This window comes from Oryza glaberrima, chromosome 1 (genome assembly GCF_000147395.1).
Source record: "Oryza glaberrima chromosome 1, OglaRS2, whole genome shotgun sequence".
Taxonomy (NCBI): domain Eukaryota; kingdom Viridiplantae; phylum Streptophyta; class Magnoliopsida; order Poales; family Poaceae; genus Oryza; species Oryza glaberrima.
Window position 1 is genome coordinate 1,186,959 of NC_068326.1, and position 20,161 is coordinate 1,207,119.

At 38.8% G+C, this 20,161-nt stretch overlaps 2 protein-coding genes across 6 annotated transcripts; both read left to right on the forward strand.

Annotated features, from left to right (window-relative positions):
* The first annotated feature begins 753 nt into the window (after window positions 1–753).
* Window positions 754–5,875, forward strand: LOC127752849 (actin-interacting protein 1-2-like). Its single transcript, XM_052278286.1, has 6 exons — window positions 754–1,208; window positions 1,744–1,905; window positions 2,432–2,618; window positions 3,119–3,544; window positions 4,259–4,666; window positions 5,295–5,875. Exons 1-6 carry the CDS (start codon window positions 817–819, stop codon window positions 5,550–5,552), a joined length of 1,833 nt encoding a protein of 610 aa, XP_052134246.1. The 5' UTR covers window positions 754–816; the 3' UTR covers window positions 5,553–5,875.
* A 2,977-nt stretch (window positions 5,876–8,852) lies between these two features.
* Window positions 8,853–14,818, forward strand: LOC127778112 (probable ubiquitin-conjugating enzyme E2 23). 5 transcript variants are annotated; one of them, XM_052304793.1, is made up of 9 exons: window positions 8,853–9,032; window positions 10,423–12,394; window positions 12,472–12,606; window positions 12,702–12,846; window positions 12,922–13,124; window positions 13,314–13,386; window positions 13,490–13,629; window positions 13,754–14,065; window positions 14,406–14,818. In XM_052304793.1, the coding sequence occupies exons 2-9, from the start codon at window positions 10,478–10,480 to the stop codon at window positions 14,676–14,678; spliced, it is 3,198 nt and encodes a 1,065-aa protein (XP_052160753.1). In that variant the 5' UTR covers window positions 8,853–9,032; window positions 10,423–10,477; the 3' UTR covers window positions 14,679–14,818. The 5 variants fall into 5 exon arrangements, with proteins under 5 accessions (XP_052160753.1, XP_052160730.1, XP_052160759.1 ...); XM_052304799.1 differs by having other exon boundaries at window positions 8,854–9,032; window positions 13,317–13,386; XM_052304770.1 differs by having other exon boundaries at window positions 12,702–13,124.
* The last annotated feature ends 5,343 nt before the right edge of the window (window positions 14,819–20,161 follow it).

Sequence of the window (20,161 nt, forward strand, 5' to 3'; positions counted from 1 at the left end):
GAGGGGTGACGGTGGAGAAAAGAGTACTAGTAGTACACTATATTTTTCCTCCCAGTGGAATGGGCTCAATCCGAAAGCCGGCCCATCCAAGAGAAATTTTAGAGCCTACAAGGTTATTATAACTCAGGAAAATATGGCCCAGTATTTTTACACTGGTTTTGGGCTTTATAATGGGCTTCCAACCAAGGCCTAATTATGTTACAGAGGTCAGGTCAAGCTGCCTAATCAACATGATGTTTCTCATAACAGGAAAGCAATTTTTGGATTTCGGAGTGTGGTTTGGTCAGTATATGATGCCTATAAATGGAGATGATCAGAGGAAAGGAAACTATGTTTTTTTTTTGAGAACAGGAAACTATGGGCTTGCTTGGACATCTCTTACTATTCCTTGTACTTTTACATCTCTTACTCTTAGTGATGAGAACGAGAAACAAAACCTAATAAACCAATTGGAAAGATAAGTGTTCAAATTTTGTAACAAAACAATCCATATTTCATCACACTGTTCACCATGATCCACGTATCTATGCGACGAAAATAAAACTGCCAACATTCTCCATCTAGCTTTTGCAAAAGGTGTGACACCACCCACGGTACAGCTGTCATTTTAAACACGGCCCTGTTTCCTCGGAGGCATCAGACTGACATTAGGCCCCACATCTCCTCCGGCCCCACACGTCAGACGCACCCACCATCTGTACGCAGAAAACACTACCGTGCCGTAACCGTATTAACCAGTTATTAACCACCACCTCCTCCACCACTCGCGACCCCACCCCAGATCAAGCGGAGGAGGAGGAAGAGGAGAGGGCAAAAATGGCGCAGCTGCAGGAGACGTACGCGTGCTCGCCGGCGACGGAGCGCGGCCGCGGGATCCTCCTCGCGGGGGACCCCAAGACGGAGACGATCGCCTACTGCACGGGCCGCAGCGTCATCATCCGCCGCCTCGACGCGCCGCTCGACTGCTGGGCCTACCCGGACCACGCCTACCCGACCACCGTCGCCCGCTTCTCCCCCAACGGCGAGTGGGTCGCCTCCGCCGACGCCTCCGGCTGCGTCCGCGTCTGGGGGCGCTACGGCGACCGCGCCCTCAAGGCCGAGTTCCGCCCCCTCTCCGGCCGCGTCGACGACCTCCGCTGGTCCCCCGATGGCCTCCGCATCGTCGTGTCCGGGGACGGCAAGGGGAAGTCCTTCGTCCGCGCTTTCGTGTAAGCACAACAACGCGCCCCCCTCGATCTCTTCTCTTTACATCTCGATCTCACGGGAAAGGATTTGGGGGTTCGGGGGATGCGAAGGGTTGCCACCTTTTCTATATTCTGGATCGTCTGTCGTTAGGAGATGGAGGGCGTAGAAATTGTTATCGCGATCTTGCAATAGAAAGTGATTCGAAGATTTGTAGCCTAAGGTAATTTTTGGGGTGCTTCGCAATGGCCAATGGGGATTATAGGATAGGCCTCCTGACCTCCTCACGGCTCACCCCTTCTATTTGGGTGGTGGATGTAGATTATTAGGACCACTTGCCATTGGCGTTGGATTATAAGTTTACAAGTGAAATGTTCATTATTTATCAAGTTGTAATTGATGATCATAATGATTTTTGTTGGCACCAGATGGATATACCGGCCCTGCAATCATGTAATCAGTGGGGTTCATTTAGAAGTTTATTCCATCATTTATTTCTTACATTACATGTGTTCTCAATTCTGGTATATAAACTCATGTTCAGCCCTTTGAATCTTGTAGGTGGGACTCTGGCAGCACTGTTGGTGAGTTTGACGGGCACTCAAAGAGAGTTCTGAGCTGTGACTTTAAGCCAACCCGGCCGTTCCGCATTGTGACATGTGGTGAAGATTTTCTGGCAAACTACTATGAAGGACCACCATTTAAATTCAAGCATTCCATAAGGTTGCAAATAATCAAATAATACTGCCAGTCTTAGTCTGTCATTTTCATGCCTACTTAAAACTTGTAGTACACTGCTTCTAAGGTTGTTTGTTTCCTAATATTTGTTGGGTTGTTCATGGCATAAGGACCAGATCACTTGATATTTCTTCTGGTACTACATGCATTACATGTGCATACACGAAACTTCCATTTTCCTTGGTATATATTTTGTTTTAACAAAGATGACATCTGCATAAAAAAAATATTAGTGTAACCTATTGCCCTTACAATTTACTTTGTTTGTTCCAATCTTATCTTTATCAAACTTGTGTTATCTAAATTCTGAAGGATAATGTTTAGCACTTAAAGAAAAGCTTAAGTGGCTTGTTTCAGTGTACCACTAAGATATGTTGCAGATCTACATATTTCGTGATACCCCTTTTAGTTTTCATTTGTTGTCATTTATGTTCTATATGGTAAGTTTGTTTCTTCTTTCTGGCCCTTCTTTACATATATTTTATGTTTACCCGATTCCTTCAAATTTCAGGGATCACTCAAACTTTGTTAACTGTATCCGATATGCTCCTGATGGGAGTAAGTTTATCAGCGTGAGTTCAGATAAGAAGGGTTTGATATATGATGGCAAAACTGGAGACAAGATTGGAGAACTTTCCAGCGAAGGCAGTCACACAGGGAGTATATATGCTGTTAGCTGGAGTCCTGACAGCAAACAAGTAATTTCACATTAGTTATTCCATATTGTTAATTATTGAACTATCAATTCTGAAAGTCTTGAATTTCTGGTATATTGAAATTGATCTTGGTCAAGGACTCTAGGTATGAAGTTCCTTCAGTAGGCGGCAGTAAAGAACAGAAGTGCAGATTCAGAAAATGTACTTCATAGAATATAACTTTGTTAAATGTTAATTATAGATAATGTACCTATATGATTGTTGGATTGTCTGCAAAGTATAAGCTTTCTGCCTAGATCTGAGAATGATCTACCTGTCAGTTGCATGACTTATTTATCTAGGATGTGCATTTTTTCTAATAGAAATTGGAATTCAATTTTAGTCTGTGCATACTGCATACTTTAGCTATCATGACACATCAGCCTTTTATGGTCTTATTGATGTATATTTTCTGTTTACCTTCTTGTTCCAAGTAACTTCATATGTTTTGCATTCTGTAATTCATTTCTAACTGTAGTTTCTTCATTCGCCCATGGCTCTAGGTTCTGACAGTTTCTGCTGATAAAACTGCCAAAGTCTGGGACATACTAGAAGACGCTAGTGGGAAATTGAACAGAACTTTGGCTTGTCCTGGTACAGGTGGAGTAGATGACATGCTTGTGGGTTGCCTCTGGCAGAATGATTATCTTGTGACAGTCTCTCTTGGTGGGACATTTAATGTGTTCTCTGCAAGTAATCCAGACAAAGAGCCAGTAACCTTTGCAGGACATTTGAAGACTGTTAGTTCTTTGGCCTTTTTCCCACAAAGTAACCCCAAAACTATACTGTCCACAAGTTACGATGGCGTTATCATGAGATGGATAAAGGGTGTTGGATATGGTGGCAGATTGATGCGAAAGAACAACACCCAGATTAAATGCTTTACTGCAGCAGAAGAGGAACTCGTCACCTCTGGATATGATAACAAGGTGAGATAGACAATGATTAGTATAAATACCCAGTGTTCCTCAAAACGTCTGTTAGAGTAATAGAATATGTATTTTTTTTATTCTTTGGAACCTTTTTCTTCATGGTATATAAAGGTTACAATGTTGTGATCATTTTTTGTGAATGCTTAAATCGTAGGTTTATTAAAGAAACACTTCTTTGTATTTTAGTACTTTTTTCTTAAACTTCTTACCACTATGATAGGTGGCTAATTGTGTGACCATGTGTGCATAGTCAACTTGTTATGGGAAATTGGCATGGTTGTTATTGTCGGTCCTGTACTAATCTATACAAATCTCAATATTGAATATTCACAGTGTCTATCCTTACAATTTTAACTTAAATAATTTGGAAATTGCTAGGTGGGAAATGTGAGTAGTTTGTATGAGATCTGTATAACTGTATTTCTATAATGCACCAAAACAGTAGCAGCTTAAAAAGTCTGCAGTCTCCAATTTGGATCAAACTTCAGGAACACTTTCATACAGATGCATATACTTGCCATGATACAATGTGATGTACCTCCCACAGTGCACAGAAATTGATTCTCGAGTCCCAAGATGACCAAAATATAGTGTTATTTTATTAATGCCAACATCAACTTCTGAGTTTGAAATTTTAAGTGTATTTCTCTATTCTTGATTGAACAATGGAGTTTAGTGATGAGCAACTTATTATTTTCTTTTTGAAAGCAGGTTTTCAGAATTCCTCTTAATGGAGATCAGTGTGGAGATGCTGAATCAGTTGATGTAGGAGGTCAGCCAAATGCTTTGAACCTTGCAATTCAAAAACCTGAATTTGCACTGGTCACAACAGATTCTGGGATAGTATTGCTGCACAAGTCAACGGTCATTTCTACAACCAAAGTTAATTATACTATCACTTCATCTGCTGTTTCTCCTGATGGCACTGAAGCCATCGTTGGTGCACAAGATGGGAAACTGCGTATCTATTCCATCAATGGGGATACAGTTACAGAAGAAGCATTAATTGAGAAGCACCGGGGTGCTATTACTTGCATACATTATTCGCCCGATGTTTCCATGTTTGCTTCTGCTGATGCCAACAGGGAAGCCGTTGTGTGGGATCGGGCAACGAGAGAGGTATTGCCAGTTCCACTTCAGTCTTTTCTAGTTGTTAAGGGATTATAGACTGTCCTTTTCTTGTTTTTAGGTCATCTTTTCACTATGCACTGTAGTACATTTTCTTAACCTGAAAATCACGACGGTAGCATTTGTTTTACTGTTTGTTTTCCTCAGTTTTACTTTCAATGAAGGCCATGGATCTATGACACTGTCCATTGGCAATGGCATGTACATTGACTGATATTATGAATCTCACTCTTGGTTACTGACTATCTTGATTTGTCACCTTATTATTACATTTATTCTTTACTTTTGTGAAATAGAAAATGAAAATTATGAAAATAACTTATTGTTGCCAGTCATGTATAGTTTGTTGAAAGTCATTACAGAAAATATTTTCCTTAAAAGTATTACTGAAAATATGTTGGTCCATATCCAAGGAGAGGTGGAAGCTTGTGTTCCCCTTGTATGATTTGCAATTGCATGTGCACTTATATTACATTTCAGCCCCACATTGCCCTACTGCTTTACAAGCAACTTGTATAGTTACCTGAAACTTGGTTTCTATGTAATTTATGGATTTGTTATTTTGTCTTCTTTTTGGGGAAGAAAAGGATTGTACTAACACTATTGTTTTCTTCAACAGATCAAGCTGAAGAACATGTTGTTCCACTCAGCTCGGATAAACTGCCTGGCTTGGTCACCTGACAATCGCCTGGTTGCCACAGGCTCATTGGACACCTGTGCAATTGTATATGAAATAGACAAGCCAGCATCCAGCCGCATCACCGTAAAAGGAGCTCATCTTGGTGGAGTCCATGGTTTAACCTTTGTCGATAATGATAGTCTGGTGACTGCTGGGGAGGATGCATGCATCCGAGTTTGGAAGCTGGTGCCACAATAGATGTTCTCCCTGATGTTGCCTGTTGGGCGTGTCTTCGTCACTTGATTGAAATAAACATTGTTTGCACTTGTCCCTTAGGGTGTCTGCGATTGTTTTCCTATGTTGCGACGCAGTTGGCCTTGAGTTGCATTTTATTTTTGTTGCATTTCTGGAAGAACTTGTTGATTGTTGTTATTTTATCCCTGCGTCTGATTTTGTTAGGAACTGAGAATTCAGGGATGCTGTCTTTTTTTTTCCTTCCTCCGTTTGTAACCTGCACATGGCTGTATCTGTTTGTAATTTTGACCGATCAGCTGCATAATGCTTTCCTCTGCTGCCTTTTACATGTAATTCTCCATTTGTTCCTTACCATCCTTTGAAGCAAGGTATAGGTCCAGCTGATGAAGTAGAATACTACCATGCTTTTTTTGTTCTTCCTTGGAGTGGATGTAGAAATTTGCATCAGCATAATATTTGCAGGGCATACAATTCTCCCCATTGATGAGAGGGTAAAGGAAAGAACATATGATCTGGGATAATTGCTGGCTAACCTGAATATGTTCTGATGTAGTGCGCTTGAAGGAAGGGGCATGTCTCTGGCATAGCAAAGTAGGCGTTCTGATATATCTGAACTTGACTCCAATACAGCAGAGTTGTTATAATCGAGGAGTTCATGACGATATTGCAAGAGCAATTGCAGGCTAATTTTAGTTACTACCATCTCTGTTTTATATTATAAATCCGTTTTATATTATAAGTCATTTTGATTTTTTTAAGTAAATTTTGAGTTTGATCAAATTTATAGAAAAATTTAACAATATTTACAAGTTTGATTGAATGTAACATTGAATATATTTTGATAATATGGTTATTTTGTATTAAAAATATTATTAATTTTTTCTATAAACTTGGTTGAACTTAAATAAGGTTGATTTAAACAAAAGTTAAAGAACCTTGTAATATGAATTACTACTACATACGGAGGGTGTAGTCTTTAGCTGGTGCATAGTAGAACTAAATTTACATAACGCCCTTCATGAGCTACAAAATGTCTCAGCAGCAACAATCAATTGAACAGAAAACCTGTTATGCATGAACTCTACAGATGAATGCTTAAATTTTTAGTTTTCTTGGTGTGGCAACTTAAGAAAAGAGAGTTTTGGAATATTTTTTAAAAAATCTGCTTAATACTTACTCATACCTATTTAAATTAATGTCAAAGCTTATAGAAAAGTCTCACAGTTAGGATCGCCTTTTGATTATTTTGCCAATCCACGAGAATGATACTCCCTCTATTTCGTGTTATAAGACTTTCTAGCATTTGCATTTATATGAATGTGGACAATGCTAAAAAGTCTTATAATATGAAACAGAGGAAGTACTAGTTATAACCATCATGTGAATGACATGTAAACCAGTATGAAATCTCATTTTTTGGAGGACCAAAGTAATCATTACTAAGGCCCTCTTTGTTTAGGCTTATAAGCCAACTTATAAGTCGAAAAGTTTAAGCCTAAACAAACAAACAGCTTTTCCGTTTGGCTTTTTTGAAGCCATAAGCCACTCTAACACTATTAAGCCAAAAGCTAGGTTGGAGAAACTTTTTTGACTTATGTGAGGTAGATGTATGACTCAACTACTAAACTTAGGACATTAAATCCACCGGCTTATAAATCATATAAGCCAATAAACTGACTTAAAAGTCTAGGCCAATAAGCTTAAGCCTAAACAAAGAGGGCCTAAAATCAGTGGAGGCTTTTGGACTTCTGTCATGTTTGTGCGTGTATAAAAGAGAGCGACTTATTAATACTTGATTAATCAGTATTAGATTAAAAAAACTTGAAACATATATTAATATGATTTTTAAAACAACTTTCCTTTTTTTTTCAAAAAACACACCATTCAACAGTTTAGAAAATGTGCACGAGGAAAACGAGAGCGTAAGTTAGGAAAGGAGAGTGCTGAATATAGCCTAAGTCTGTGTTCTTAAGCGAGAGTTCCCAACTTTTACTCCTCGTTTTTTCCATGAGCACACTTTCCAAAATGATAAACGGTGTATATATATAGAGAGAATCCCTTATATGCCACTGAAAATTGGTCTGATCCCTTATGTGCCATTGAAAATTGGCTCTTCCCTTATATGCCATTGATCCAAATTTACACACCCTCTCATGCCACTCCCGTCAGTTGACTGTGTGTTGACTGTTAAGTCTCAAGGAAAAAAGACGTATTTACCCTTCTGAGTATAGGGCATGCCTAACAACTCAGAGAGGGCAAATATGTCTTTTTTACTTGAGAGTTAACGGTCAACACACGGTCAATTGATGGTAGTGGCATGAGAGGGTGCGTAAATTTAGACCAATGGCATATAAGGGATCATACCAATTTTCAGTGGCATATAAGGGATTATCTCATATATATATAAGAAAGTTGCTTTAGAAAATTATATTATTTTTTTTTTAAAAAATAGCTTATGTTTAATTAATCACACGCTAATCCATTGCTCCGTTTTACATGTGTGAAGGGTTAGTTTCCAACACACACTAAATAACACGGTCTAAAAAGCTACTTCACCACGTTATTACTCTAAATTATTTACTTTATGCCTTTAAATATATGTTTTCTTAAAAAGATATTTATACTATACTGTTGTAACTACTCGTTCCAAATTATTTATATTAAATTTATTTACCATCATTGATTAAATAATTCGCGACAACAATAGGACGAGGAATACATTCACTTGTTCCTCAACTTGATATTGAGTTCGAATTACATCCTCAAACCGTAATATCAAATATAACATGCTCCTCAATTTATAAAACCGATACAAATATAGTCTCAAGACAATATATTGTAAACACTTTTAGCGTTGGTCGTAAGTCGTGAAAAGAGATGGAAGAGGGGAAAAAGGAAGAAGAAAGCTGTGGTTTCACTAACATGTGGGGGTCACATGTTTATTACGTTCTATTTTTTTTATCTTTGGTGCCACGTGAGCTAAAACAGCTTACAATACCATCTTAGAGTTGTATTTGTACTGAATATGCAAGTTAAGGGACATGTTATATATGGTATTGTGATTTTATGATGTAATTCGAACTCGACGTTAAAGTTGAGATAGCTTAAGTGAACTTGTTCCATATAATAAGATGACGAATCAGTTTCGGAAGGTTGAAAAGCCCATGTAGCTCCGACCGACCGAGCCCAAATTCTACCGGAATCCGGCCTGCCACCGTTTCGTGTACTGCGTAACCGTGCCTTCTTTTGCCTTCTCTCTCTCTCTAGTCCCTCCTCTTTTGGTGGTCTCTCTCTCTCTCTTCTCTCGCCTCACTTCGCATCGCCTCCACCACCACGGTTCGGCTCGGCTCGGCTACTCCTCTCTCTCTCTTTCTCTCCCCTCCTCTCACCTAGGGCACGCGCGCCGCCGCCGCCGCCGCCTCCCTCCTCCTCCCCGCGCGATCCCGCCGCCCCCCGATCGACCCCGCCCCCCGATCGCCCGAGGTCAGCACGCTCCCCCTTCCCTCAACCCTCCTCCTCCTCCCCTCCCCTCCCTATCGGCTCCGATTATCTCCGCCGCCCCGTTCCTCGGGGCTCGTTGCGGCGGCGCCGCCCCCCGATCTCTGCGCGCTGGTGGTTCCGCTGCAGGTAGATGCGTTCGAGTTTGTTTTTATTGTTATTATTGTTTGTTATTATTCCGTACCCTTGTTTGATTCGGTCGCGGTGCCTGTAGCAATCAATCGAGGTTGGATTGGTTAATGGGATCGGTGGCGCCGCCGATTGGTTCTGGGGGCTGATTGGATGGGTGCTCTGTGGATTCTCTAAGCTAGGTTGATGTTCCGTACAAGGGTGGTTTGCTTCTGCTGCGCTGCTAGCTCTTGATTCCGTTGCCTGCAGAGTTTTGTTTTTTTAGTTTTGGCCGTTTTTGTGGTGCTTATTAGAGAGCAATCGCGTCTAGGAGGTCAAAGGCTTTGTGATTTTTGACGACTTGTTTCCTTAGGAATTAGTATTGAATAGTAGTAATAAATAGGTAATATTAGCTTAGCAGAAATCTTGATACAATTTCCTTTTGTTAGGTTGCTGACTATAATCATGGGTGAATTGACCTTTAATCTTAAAAACAATCGCTCTTATATCTAATCTTGCTGAAGCGTGCAGTATCTATCTCCTTTTCTATATTACACTGGATCATTTAGGTTTTAGTGGTGCTCATTAATCATGACAACACAGCTGTTAAGCGGCAAATATTGCTATGCTGTATGATCAATGTACATGTGAGCTGAAATGTAGTGCTATATCAGTTCATTATGATGAGTCACCTTGTGTTTGAAGTTGAAGTGGATTAATCTTGGTACCGTACTTTATCAGCAGCGAAGTTAGATGTGTCAGTTATTAGTGCTTCCTTCTCGATCTGCATCAAGTAAACAGCTACATGTTTAGAGCCATAAGTAACGGCGAGGCGAATAAAAGATTTCCAGAGAGTATAGCATGTGGGCAAATAAGCTATTAATTACGCATGTAGCCAAACTTGTTCCGGTTTTATATATTTCAGTATGTCTTTTTCTCTCTGATGATTAGGATTATCGAATGCAATTAATGTAATATTTCACTTTATAACTGAATCCCATTTTTCCCCCTTTGTATGTATTGGAATCCTGTATATGAAGGTATGTGAAGATTGCAGAGAGTATACAGAAGAAGTATGCACAATTGGAGATACTTGCCATCTATGATAATGAAAACATAGTCTTTCTTGGAAATGAATTAGATATGCATTCTTTTCTGGGCTTTAATGATTGTTATTAATTTTGTTGTCTAGACTGTTAACGTTATGCTTTATGATTATTTTTAAGGCCTTCTGTTTCTAATCTGGAACATATTCTTTGTGTTTCAGTTAAATATAGGGCTTCACGATTGCTGGGAATCTACCTGCATAGCTTAGTTCAAACATGGAAAATCTACCAAATGGCTCAGCAAATATAGCTGAGAAGAACCAGGATAATGAGATGTCTACAGATGCTGGTGAGCCTGAAGAAGTAGCAGATATATTTATTTATAGAGAAGATGTTGTCAGCTTGAAGTCAAAAGAGGACACCCGTGGGTTGGTTTTGGAGGTAGCAGGAGAATATGATTCTGAAGGTAGCATCACTGATGATGATACTGATACTGAGGAGCATGAACACAAAAATTCTCATAGGACTGAAAATGGTGGTGCTGATGGTGATAATGTCAGTAATGGAGTTGATGTTGATAGTCAGAGTTCATTGCCTGATAACAAGGTTAGGGTTCTATGGATTGATGGTGTCGAGAAGACGGAAGATATTGACAGCGTGGTTGTCATGGACAGAAGTTTCCTTCATGGAGATATAGTGGCTTCTGCCACAGATCCAACTGGTCAGATGGGACTTGTTGCTGATGTCAGCCTTGTGGTTGATTTGCAAGGACCTCACGGAGAAATAATAAAGGGAGTATCCTCTAAAGATTTGAGACGCATCAGGGAATTTAACGTAGGTGATTATGTTGTCTCTGGGCCATGGCTTGGTCGAGTCGACGAGGTGTTGGATAATGTTAATGTGTTATTTGATGACGGCTCCGTCTGTAAAGTAGCCAGGGCAGATCCTATGCGGCTAAGGCCAGCATTGGGGCCACTGAATCCAAATGCAAGCTGTCCCTTTTATCCTGGACAGCGTGTCAAGGCAGTGAATTCATCTGTTTACAAAACATCCAGGTGGCTCAATGGACTATGGAAAGCAAGTCGTCTTGAAGGCACTGTCACAAAGGTGGAAACAGTTGCAGTTATAGTTTATTGGATTGCATCTGCACACTTTGCCACGAATCAAGAATCTGTTCCTCCTGAAGAGCAGAACCCAAAGGATCTGACTCTTTTATCTTGTTTTTCATATGCAAATTGGCAATTAACTGATTGGTGTCTTCCTAACCAATACACATCATCGTGTACTGATGATTCTTTGATCGAAAGTTCAGAAATAAAAGACTCTGATGACATTCCTGAATCCAGTGATGTTAAGACAGAACTAACGCAGAAGACTGATATGGATGAAAACCCTGGGAGGATGGATGGAGATTCTTCTGCTGATGGATCAAATATGGTTTATGAAGATAACACATGCTTAGCCAAACAATCAGAATCAGGCACTATTGCATCAACCGTTCCAAAGGAGGGATCACAGGACAATGCAACTTACAGGAAAAAACTTAGGAAAGTTTTTGTCAAAAAGGATAAAAGAACAAGAAGAAGAGACGAGAGCTTTGAAAGGGCTCTGCTTATTGCAAATACATACACGAAGGTTGATGTGATCTGGCAAGATGGGACAAAAGAATGTGGAGCAAGCTCAACATCGCTCATCCCGATCCACAGTCCAAATGACCATGAATTCTTTCCGGAGCAGTATGTCGTGGACAAGGTTGGTAATGATGTTGATGATTCTTCTGAAACAAAACGTGTGGGTCTTGTTAGAAGTGTTAATGCAAAGGACCGAACTGCATCTGTATCATGGTTTAAGCCTTCATTACACCCAGAGGAGCCCAGAGAAATCGAGTGCAATGAAATTGTAAGTGCATATGAATTGGATGGCCATCCAGATTATGATTATTGCTATGGAGATGTTGTTGTTCGCTTGCCATCTGTTTCACTGCCTGTTGAATCAACCAATAGGGAGAACACCATGGAACTGGATAATGTAAATTCTACAGAAGTATCGGCAACCCCTGTAGCTGATGCAGAGGAACAGTTTCCACAGAAGGAATCCAGTTTGGAATTTACTAGCCTTTCATGGGCTGGTAATATAATTGGTTTTGAAGACGGTGATATTATAGTCATTTGGGGCGATGGTTCAGTGTCAAAGGTAATTCCTTAACATCTATTAATGCTGAAAATAGCATTTAGTTCCAAAACTAACTTCATTTCCTGTTGTTTTTTCAGGTTGGTCCACATGAAATATATGTTGTTGGTCGTGAAGATGATGGTGCCTCACTAGATGATGGAACTGCCAGTGATGGTGCTAGCTGGGAGACTGTTGATGACAATCAAACGGATTTGCCTGATGATTCTGCACAGGTATTATCTGTCTGCATCTATTGTTGTTTTGCCCAGCCATTCCTTTCCTGAAGTACCTTTTAGTTTCATTTGTTGATCGCTGCATTCTGTTTCAGGATGATTCGCAAAATGTAGCAGATAGTAACATTGAAAGGGAAAACGGTTCATTTAATTCGCAGGATGGAAGCTCTGTTGCAACTGGTCCACTTTCTGTTGCTTTTGGCTTTGTGACCCGGCTCGCGAGTGAACTCTTTGCTCGAGGTAAAAAGCATTTAGATGGATCAAACTCAGATGCTATGGATGAAGTTGAATCTCACCAGTCTAATGAGATTTCAGAATCTGGTGATGATATTGATAAAGCTGAGGGGGAGAACAATGTGGCAACATCTGAGAGTACCGTTGTAACAACAAATGACGCTTCCGGTGGGAAGTCTGTAGATGTTGATATGGCTGACAAGCCTGGAGATTCAGATGGCTTCAAACACTTTGATGTTCAGCAGTGCCCTCCAGACCATCATTACCTGGAAAACATGGCGCAGGTAAAATTTTATTACATGACATGTATATTATGGTGTTGTTAAATGTCCATATATTAGTAACACTCCTATTGCATTTTTTGGAAGGACCTTCTTGCAAGAGCCGATTATACCCACAGTTTTTTTTGACCATTTTAATATTTTGTTGGTTATTTAGATTTCTTGCTTATAAATAGCTAATAAATGCTGTAGCAGGGCACTGGTGGAAGAAAGTGGGTAAAAAAGGTACAGCAGGAATGGAACATACTTGAGAAAAATCTACCAGGTTTGCCATGCTTCCTCCGGTTTAACCTCATTCAAATGCTAATAAAAAGATTGTACACAACCATATTGTGATCTGACTGATGTTAGTTTTACTGCAATTGTAGATTATATTTATGTTAGGGTATTTGAGGATCGAATGGACCTCATAAGAGCCGTGATTATTGGAGCAAGTGGAACACCATACCAAGATGGTCTTTTCTTCTTCGACTTCCACCTTCCACCTGAGTTTCCACAAGTTCCTCCGGTAATTGACAATTACATTGCCTTACTGTCCATCTTTTATTTTCATCTTTATTTTTCTTATCATATCTGCTGGTAATTTTTTACATATGTAAATGAGCTCCTTTCATTTGTTACCAAATCTGCAGTCGGCGTACTATCATTCTGGAGGTTTGCGCGTAAATCCAAACCTGTATGTGGATGGGAAGGTCTGCTTAAGTCTCTTGAATACCTGGACGGGCAGAGGGAATGAAGTATGGGATCCATCATCATCCAGTATTCTCCAAGTCCTGGTTTCACTTCAGGGCTTGGTTCTAAATGAAAAGCCTTATTTTAATGAAGCTGGCTATGAGAAGCAAGTTGGTACTGTTGAAGGGGAGAAGAATGCATTGCCATATAATGAGAACACATATCTGCTGAGCTTGAAATCCATGTTGTATATCCTGAGGCGACCTCCAATGGTAACACAGCTCTTCCCTCTTCGAGAGCTATTTCATTTATATTATTATCAGATATTTTCTCTTTCCAACTTGAGCCTTTGTTTATCATAAGCCAGATACATGCATGTTAGATCAACATGTCTATATCTTTATGTAGTTTATTTTGGATGCTAAATATTGAATCAGACATTCATTCCATTGTTCCCATTGCAATCCGTGATTCTTCTAGCAGACACAGCAAGAATTTGCATTGCCATATAGTAAAACTAACTCTTTACTATGCTAGTAGCATAAAGATGCTTAACTATACCTTTTTTACAATCTTTTGATCTTCTGATTGTTTAATGTACTATTGATGCAGCATTTCGAGGACTTTGCAAAGAGCCACTTCTCCAAGCGTGGCAAATACATTCTCAAAGCTTGTGAGGCCTATTTGCAAGGTAATGGGGTTGGGACGCTCACAGATGATGCCTGCACCACCGAGAGAAGCAAAGAACAGCCATGCTCGGTGGGTTTCAAACTCGCATTAGCAAAAATTATGCCACGGTTGATTACTGCCCTGAAGGACGCTGGAGCAAATTGTGACCAATATGAGCACCTTGGGAAAACGGAAACTGCTCAAGAAGAACACTGAATGACTTGTATGGATATCATTTTTTGGTTTCAGAAAGATGATCACCTCACCTGCTGTTTTTCGTATAAATGTACATTACATTTGTTTCTTGTTTCTATTTAAACATTTGGAAAATTTGGTTCCAAATGTGTTCATCTCTTCTCAACTGGGAGCTTGAGCTGCCCTGTACAGTTTGTTTTTGTTAAGCTTGCAGGGTTCGTTATGGCCAGGATAGTATGCCAATTCTGAACCGGGCCTAGAATTTCCAGGAATAGAGATGTGAAATCTAATGGATGGTATAATTCCCCTCACCGAGTAAACCGTAGACAAGTAATTCACCGGACTATGTTCATGTTTACTGATATACGGTCGTTCATCAGCTTCTTCACATGCTGTAATGGTGAACTGGTATTACCTCATTTTCATTTTTTGATTGAATGCTAAGTTGAGAATAGTGGGTGATAATGGACACTGCCATGGAAACATTTGATGCTGGTGAACGAATTTCTGGATAAGTTTGAATTTCTGGACAAGGTACTCCCTTATCTGTTTGACCATGTGGTGCTGGTAGTTTGATTTGATCAATTTTGTTTAGCTACCTACTTGTGACAGGTGCAATAGTGCCCACACATTCTTTCAGATTATGACAACGTCATGGTCTAAACCAAAGATTCAAGGTGGCAAAGTCGTACAGGATTTATTTCCCAGTTGCATAGTTTCATGGGGAAAATCCATTGAAATGCAACAGATTTTTCAGAGTTGGTACAGATGCGTTGCTCCGGGTTAAATAGTGGATCCATCCGATAGAGATTTGCTGGATGCGATGAACATTTATGAATCCTAGCAAATTGAAGGGTTAATTCGATGGGCAGTAATGCATGGACAATACTAGGGTCAAAACGATAGATAGTGAACTCACAGTTTGGGGGCTTCAAACTTTCATTATAAAATTATTTTTGCCATGGTTTATTACGGATTCAACAATTGTTTATTGCTCCTATCAGAACATCTTAGAAAACGTGGTTCCAAATGAATTCATCTGTGTTCCAATCGAACTTGTTTTTTTTTTAGGAAATCCCAGTCGAAGTTGGCATTGAACTGCTCTTCTTGGTCAAGCATGCAGGAATACATCGATGTGTAGTCCTGTAATGGATAGTAAATTCCTCCTTTCACCTATTCACCCTTCTTCAACAAATCTCACCGGACACCATTACTCGAGAATATAAATTCAAAATTTTCGTCACCCCATTTTTCATGTCTAATGGTTTGACGTGCTATTTTTTTATTAGATAATAAATAATATTACATCCCCAGCCTCTGTTGTTACGCACACGGACAGGTTGACATGTATTATTCTCCCTCCTTCCCGATTTGATCGAATGTTTGATAATATAATATAACTAGTATCCTTATGTTTTTCTGCAATTGGCAATTGCCAGCCGATACATTGGAAGATTTATAAATGGAAGAGTCGTCTTTTGAGCCGTCATCTGTATCTGTCTGTGGATGATCCACCCTCTCATACCCTGTGATTTTGACCTTCCGTTTTTTGTCAACAAATCTGGATACAACCTGGCTCAAGACTTGAAGCTGCAACCATGCTCAGATTCTTGTCATGAAATGCCGAACTCTTTTACCTCTTTTTGGTTGTTGTAACTGAAAGTGTGAAACTAGGTAGAAATCTTCAATACCCAGGGGCAGAGGCTGACTCCATGCCCTTATCTCCGAGACAGAACAACAGAGAAAAAGGAGATTGGGCTAATTACAAGGATTAAAGTTGTTGTTGATTACTTGATTAGGAGAGTCCAACAAGTAAGGCATTGATCAAACCTTGCAAAATTATCAACCTAATTAGCCTACCCCAGCACAAACCTGTCCAGCCGGCTACATGTGGAGAAGAAAAAAGATGAGTCAGAACAGCAAATGCATATGCTCTCCCTCTCCTTCCTGGGAAGAAGAAAAGATGATCGGTCAATTGAATTCATCAAATAGATCATCAAATAGGTTTCAATGACAATTGAACAGTAGATAGAATACTAGAGGAACAAGTAATTGCCTTTCAAACTTTCTTTGCTACTACTACACTACAATATTCGGTCGGCTTCAACGTGAGCTAGATTTCCTTGAAATTCTGCACTAATATTTATTCAGAGTTAGTTGGCGAAGAAACGTCGGTCCATTGTATGGGTTTAACACTGATCAAGATAACGCGTTTCAGGCCGATTTCAGGGTCAAAAAGAGAGAAGAGAGCTCACAGCTGGAGTTGTTACATCATCATACCGACGGGATGTTCTGTTAGGGCATCAAGTCACTCGATCGATCGTGTCGTCAAATCTGACGTATTTGCTTCTGTCGATCAATCACGATCAAATCCACAGATTTCTCTCTTGTGTGTTCATTCCGTCTCTTCCATCCTATCTGAATGATGATGAAATGAAACAGTAGCAGCACTGTCAGTACTGTAAAGAGTACTACTCCGTAAGAGCAGGTACAATAGCAGGCTATAAGCCAGCTATAACCATATATCAAGAAGAAAAAAGAAGAGAGAGCTATAACCATATATCGAGAAGAAAAGAGAAGAGAGAGAAGAAAGCGGGCTACAGATTTATAGCCGGCTACAATACGGATTCCAAGATATTATGTGTGTATGAGAGGTGGGACCGGGTATTAATGGTGTAGTACATTTTTATAGTTAACTATTGTATGAATGAACTATTAGATTAGCTATAGATGTTTTGGAGCCAATAGTTGGCTATACTATTGACCTTGCTCTAAAAGACTGTGTAGCTTATCGACGGGACGTATAGTTTACTCTTCTCTCCCGTCAAGAAAATATACCGTCTCAAATATCTCTCTCTTTAAAATATTTAAATTCGAAGTATAAAAATCATATACGAGTAGATTCACCTTAAGAAGTAGTCATCCCCCGATATTTAAATATATGTGACACCATTGATTTCATGTGGTCAAACTTTCAAAATTTTGACTATAAGTAGCTCTCATAATATTTAGCTTCAAAACATAAAGATCACTAGATACTTTTTACATATTATCGTTATAATCTGGTAGAGAAACAGTGGTAGAAATTACATACTAAAAAAGACCAAATAAAGTCAACATTTTCACGTATTTAAATACGGAGGTACTACTCCCTCTATCCATATTGTAAGTCGTTTTGGCCTCTTCATCCCTTATCTAAATTCACTCGGGGTTTACCTTTTCATTTTCGAATAGAAAACCGCTCCTCACCGGTTTATCGAAAACCGACCAAAAACAAGTAAAAACTGATGACTTTTGGTTAACACTGTATGAAAAACGGCTAATACCGATCAGTTTTCACAAATCGACACCTAGCAGTTTCATGAAAACCAACCGGTTTTTATGAAAACCCGGTTGGTTTTATGAACCCTCGATTCACTAACATACATATGCATATGAATATAGACACATACATAAATCTATTCAAAACCCAAAACGTCTTACATTTATGAAACAAAGGAAGTAGTACTTTTGTGATCCTTGTAGTATAATCTTAAGGTTTCCATATATTTTGCAATATAAATTGATTTCATCAAACTTAAGTTTGAACACCATATTAATGTCTAAAATAACATGTTTTTTGTGAATTGAGAGTATTTGGCCTCGTCATCTATGCATAGTACTCTTCCATGCATCTTTAGTTTGATGGAACCATCAGCAAGATACTACCGTCCACCTTATATTTACTTGGAGTGTCATTAAGACGCATGCATGTTTTAAGTACAGCTATTCTAATTAGTTTACACACTGATATGTTTTATGACACTAACAAGCAACGTCGTGCAACACGCATACATTAGTAAGATAGTCCAACATGTCACGCAAAGCCATCTGTGATCCGTTCGATCGATCAAGACGAAGGCAATCGATCGATGGATCGATTAATCAATTAATTGTCGTTGGACCCAGATTAACTATGATAAAATGGATCACGTAGTACTGCATTTGGTGCTAGCTCAAGGAAGCATGGAGCCGTCATAATATTGTAATGTCAAGATAACTACAAAAATTATATATTTTGACTAGCTTGATCTTCAAATGTAGCACTCCAGATATTAGTGCCAAAAATGTCACTCCCTCCATTCGTTCTTCTTAAAATTGTTTTTAGTATAAACATACTTTAGTGCAAACAACATATGTATATATAAACTACCGTATTATCGAAAATAGAAGTAAGAGATTTATCTTTTGCTGCTGGTTAAATCTAGGACTAAAAAAATTTTACTCGAAGTGATGTGGACAAATCTTAGAAGTCAATTTTCAGATCTTACGATAGTTTTCAAGTTTGCACTATATATTTTTCTATACAAAGAATCATATCGTATCACTGAGAGAACCGATTTTACTAGGAAATTTTTCCCGATATCCTCTCTTACTATAAAGTTATAGGCCATTAATTCCAAAAACTTAACATACAAAAATGCCACATCATCATTCACTAACAATTATTACATTTAAGTATCATGCAAACATGCTATATTATCAATAATTTAATAATTTATTAAATTTTAGAGATTTAAAATATAAGCATGTTAAATCATCCAATATAATTCACATGATATTTAAATATATTAATCCATCATTTTTTTTATAATATCCTTTATACCAATATAGTTCATCCTCGCTTAGTTCATGTTATTTTACTTTTCTCTCATAAGTTATATCACATCAATTATTTTTAGTCCTTATTAGATGATTAATCTATGGTTTAGATTCTCTCTCTTCTTTTCTTCTCTCATTAAGCCATATCATCTTAATTTTTGTAGCTCTTAGATGTATGGTCTAAATTATCTTCCTTATTTTGTTCTCTCATAAATTAAGTCACATCATATTACTTTTACATTTGAATCATCATTCTACATACTATTTAAATTTAAATTACATCAACTTATGTAAGCTTATATTTATGTAAGCTTATGTTGGTTTAAGCTATCTTACACATTATTTTTATTTATTCTTATTATAATAAACTACCCACAGTAACGCGCAGGGTTTCACGTAGCATTTTTAATATGCAAAGCTTTTGTGCCTTCACCAAAGTTATTTTTGTTCTTAATAGATGTCGTTTTATGATTTACACGTACGTGACGATGACATGGGAGAAAGACAAATTAAACATGTTCCTTAAACGAGAAGAAGCGATATGATTGGTTCCTTGTCTATGTGCCAAAATATATAACACTTCATAAAAAAAATTGAGATAGAGTATTTCGATTTGCGTGTCCTTTTTCCTCTCATGTCAAACTGATACTCATTAGAAGTTTGAACCTTGCTAATCCACACTAGCTACTCTTGGCGTCCTTGTCATGGATGACCGTTTCGGTTGCAGGCTTATAGCTCCCTTACCAACCAAGTCACGCCATTGTTAATCCTGTTTGGTTTGGTTTGGCTAGCTTTCCTGAAAATAAAAAACCACGGCAATGAACATTTTGTGGGACCCAATTGTCAGCCTCTGGACCAAATGG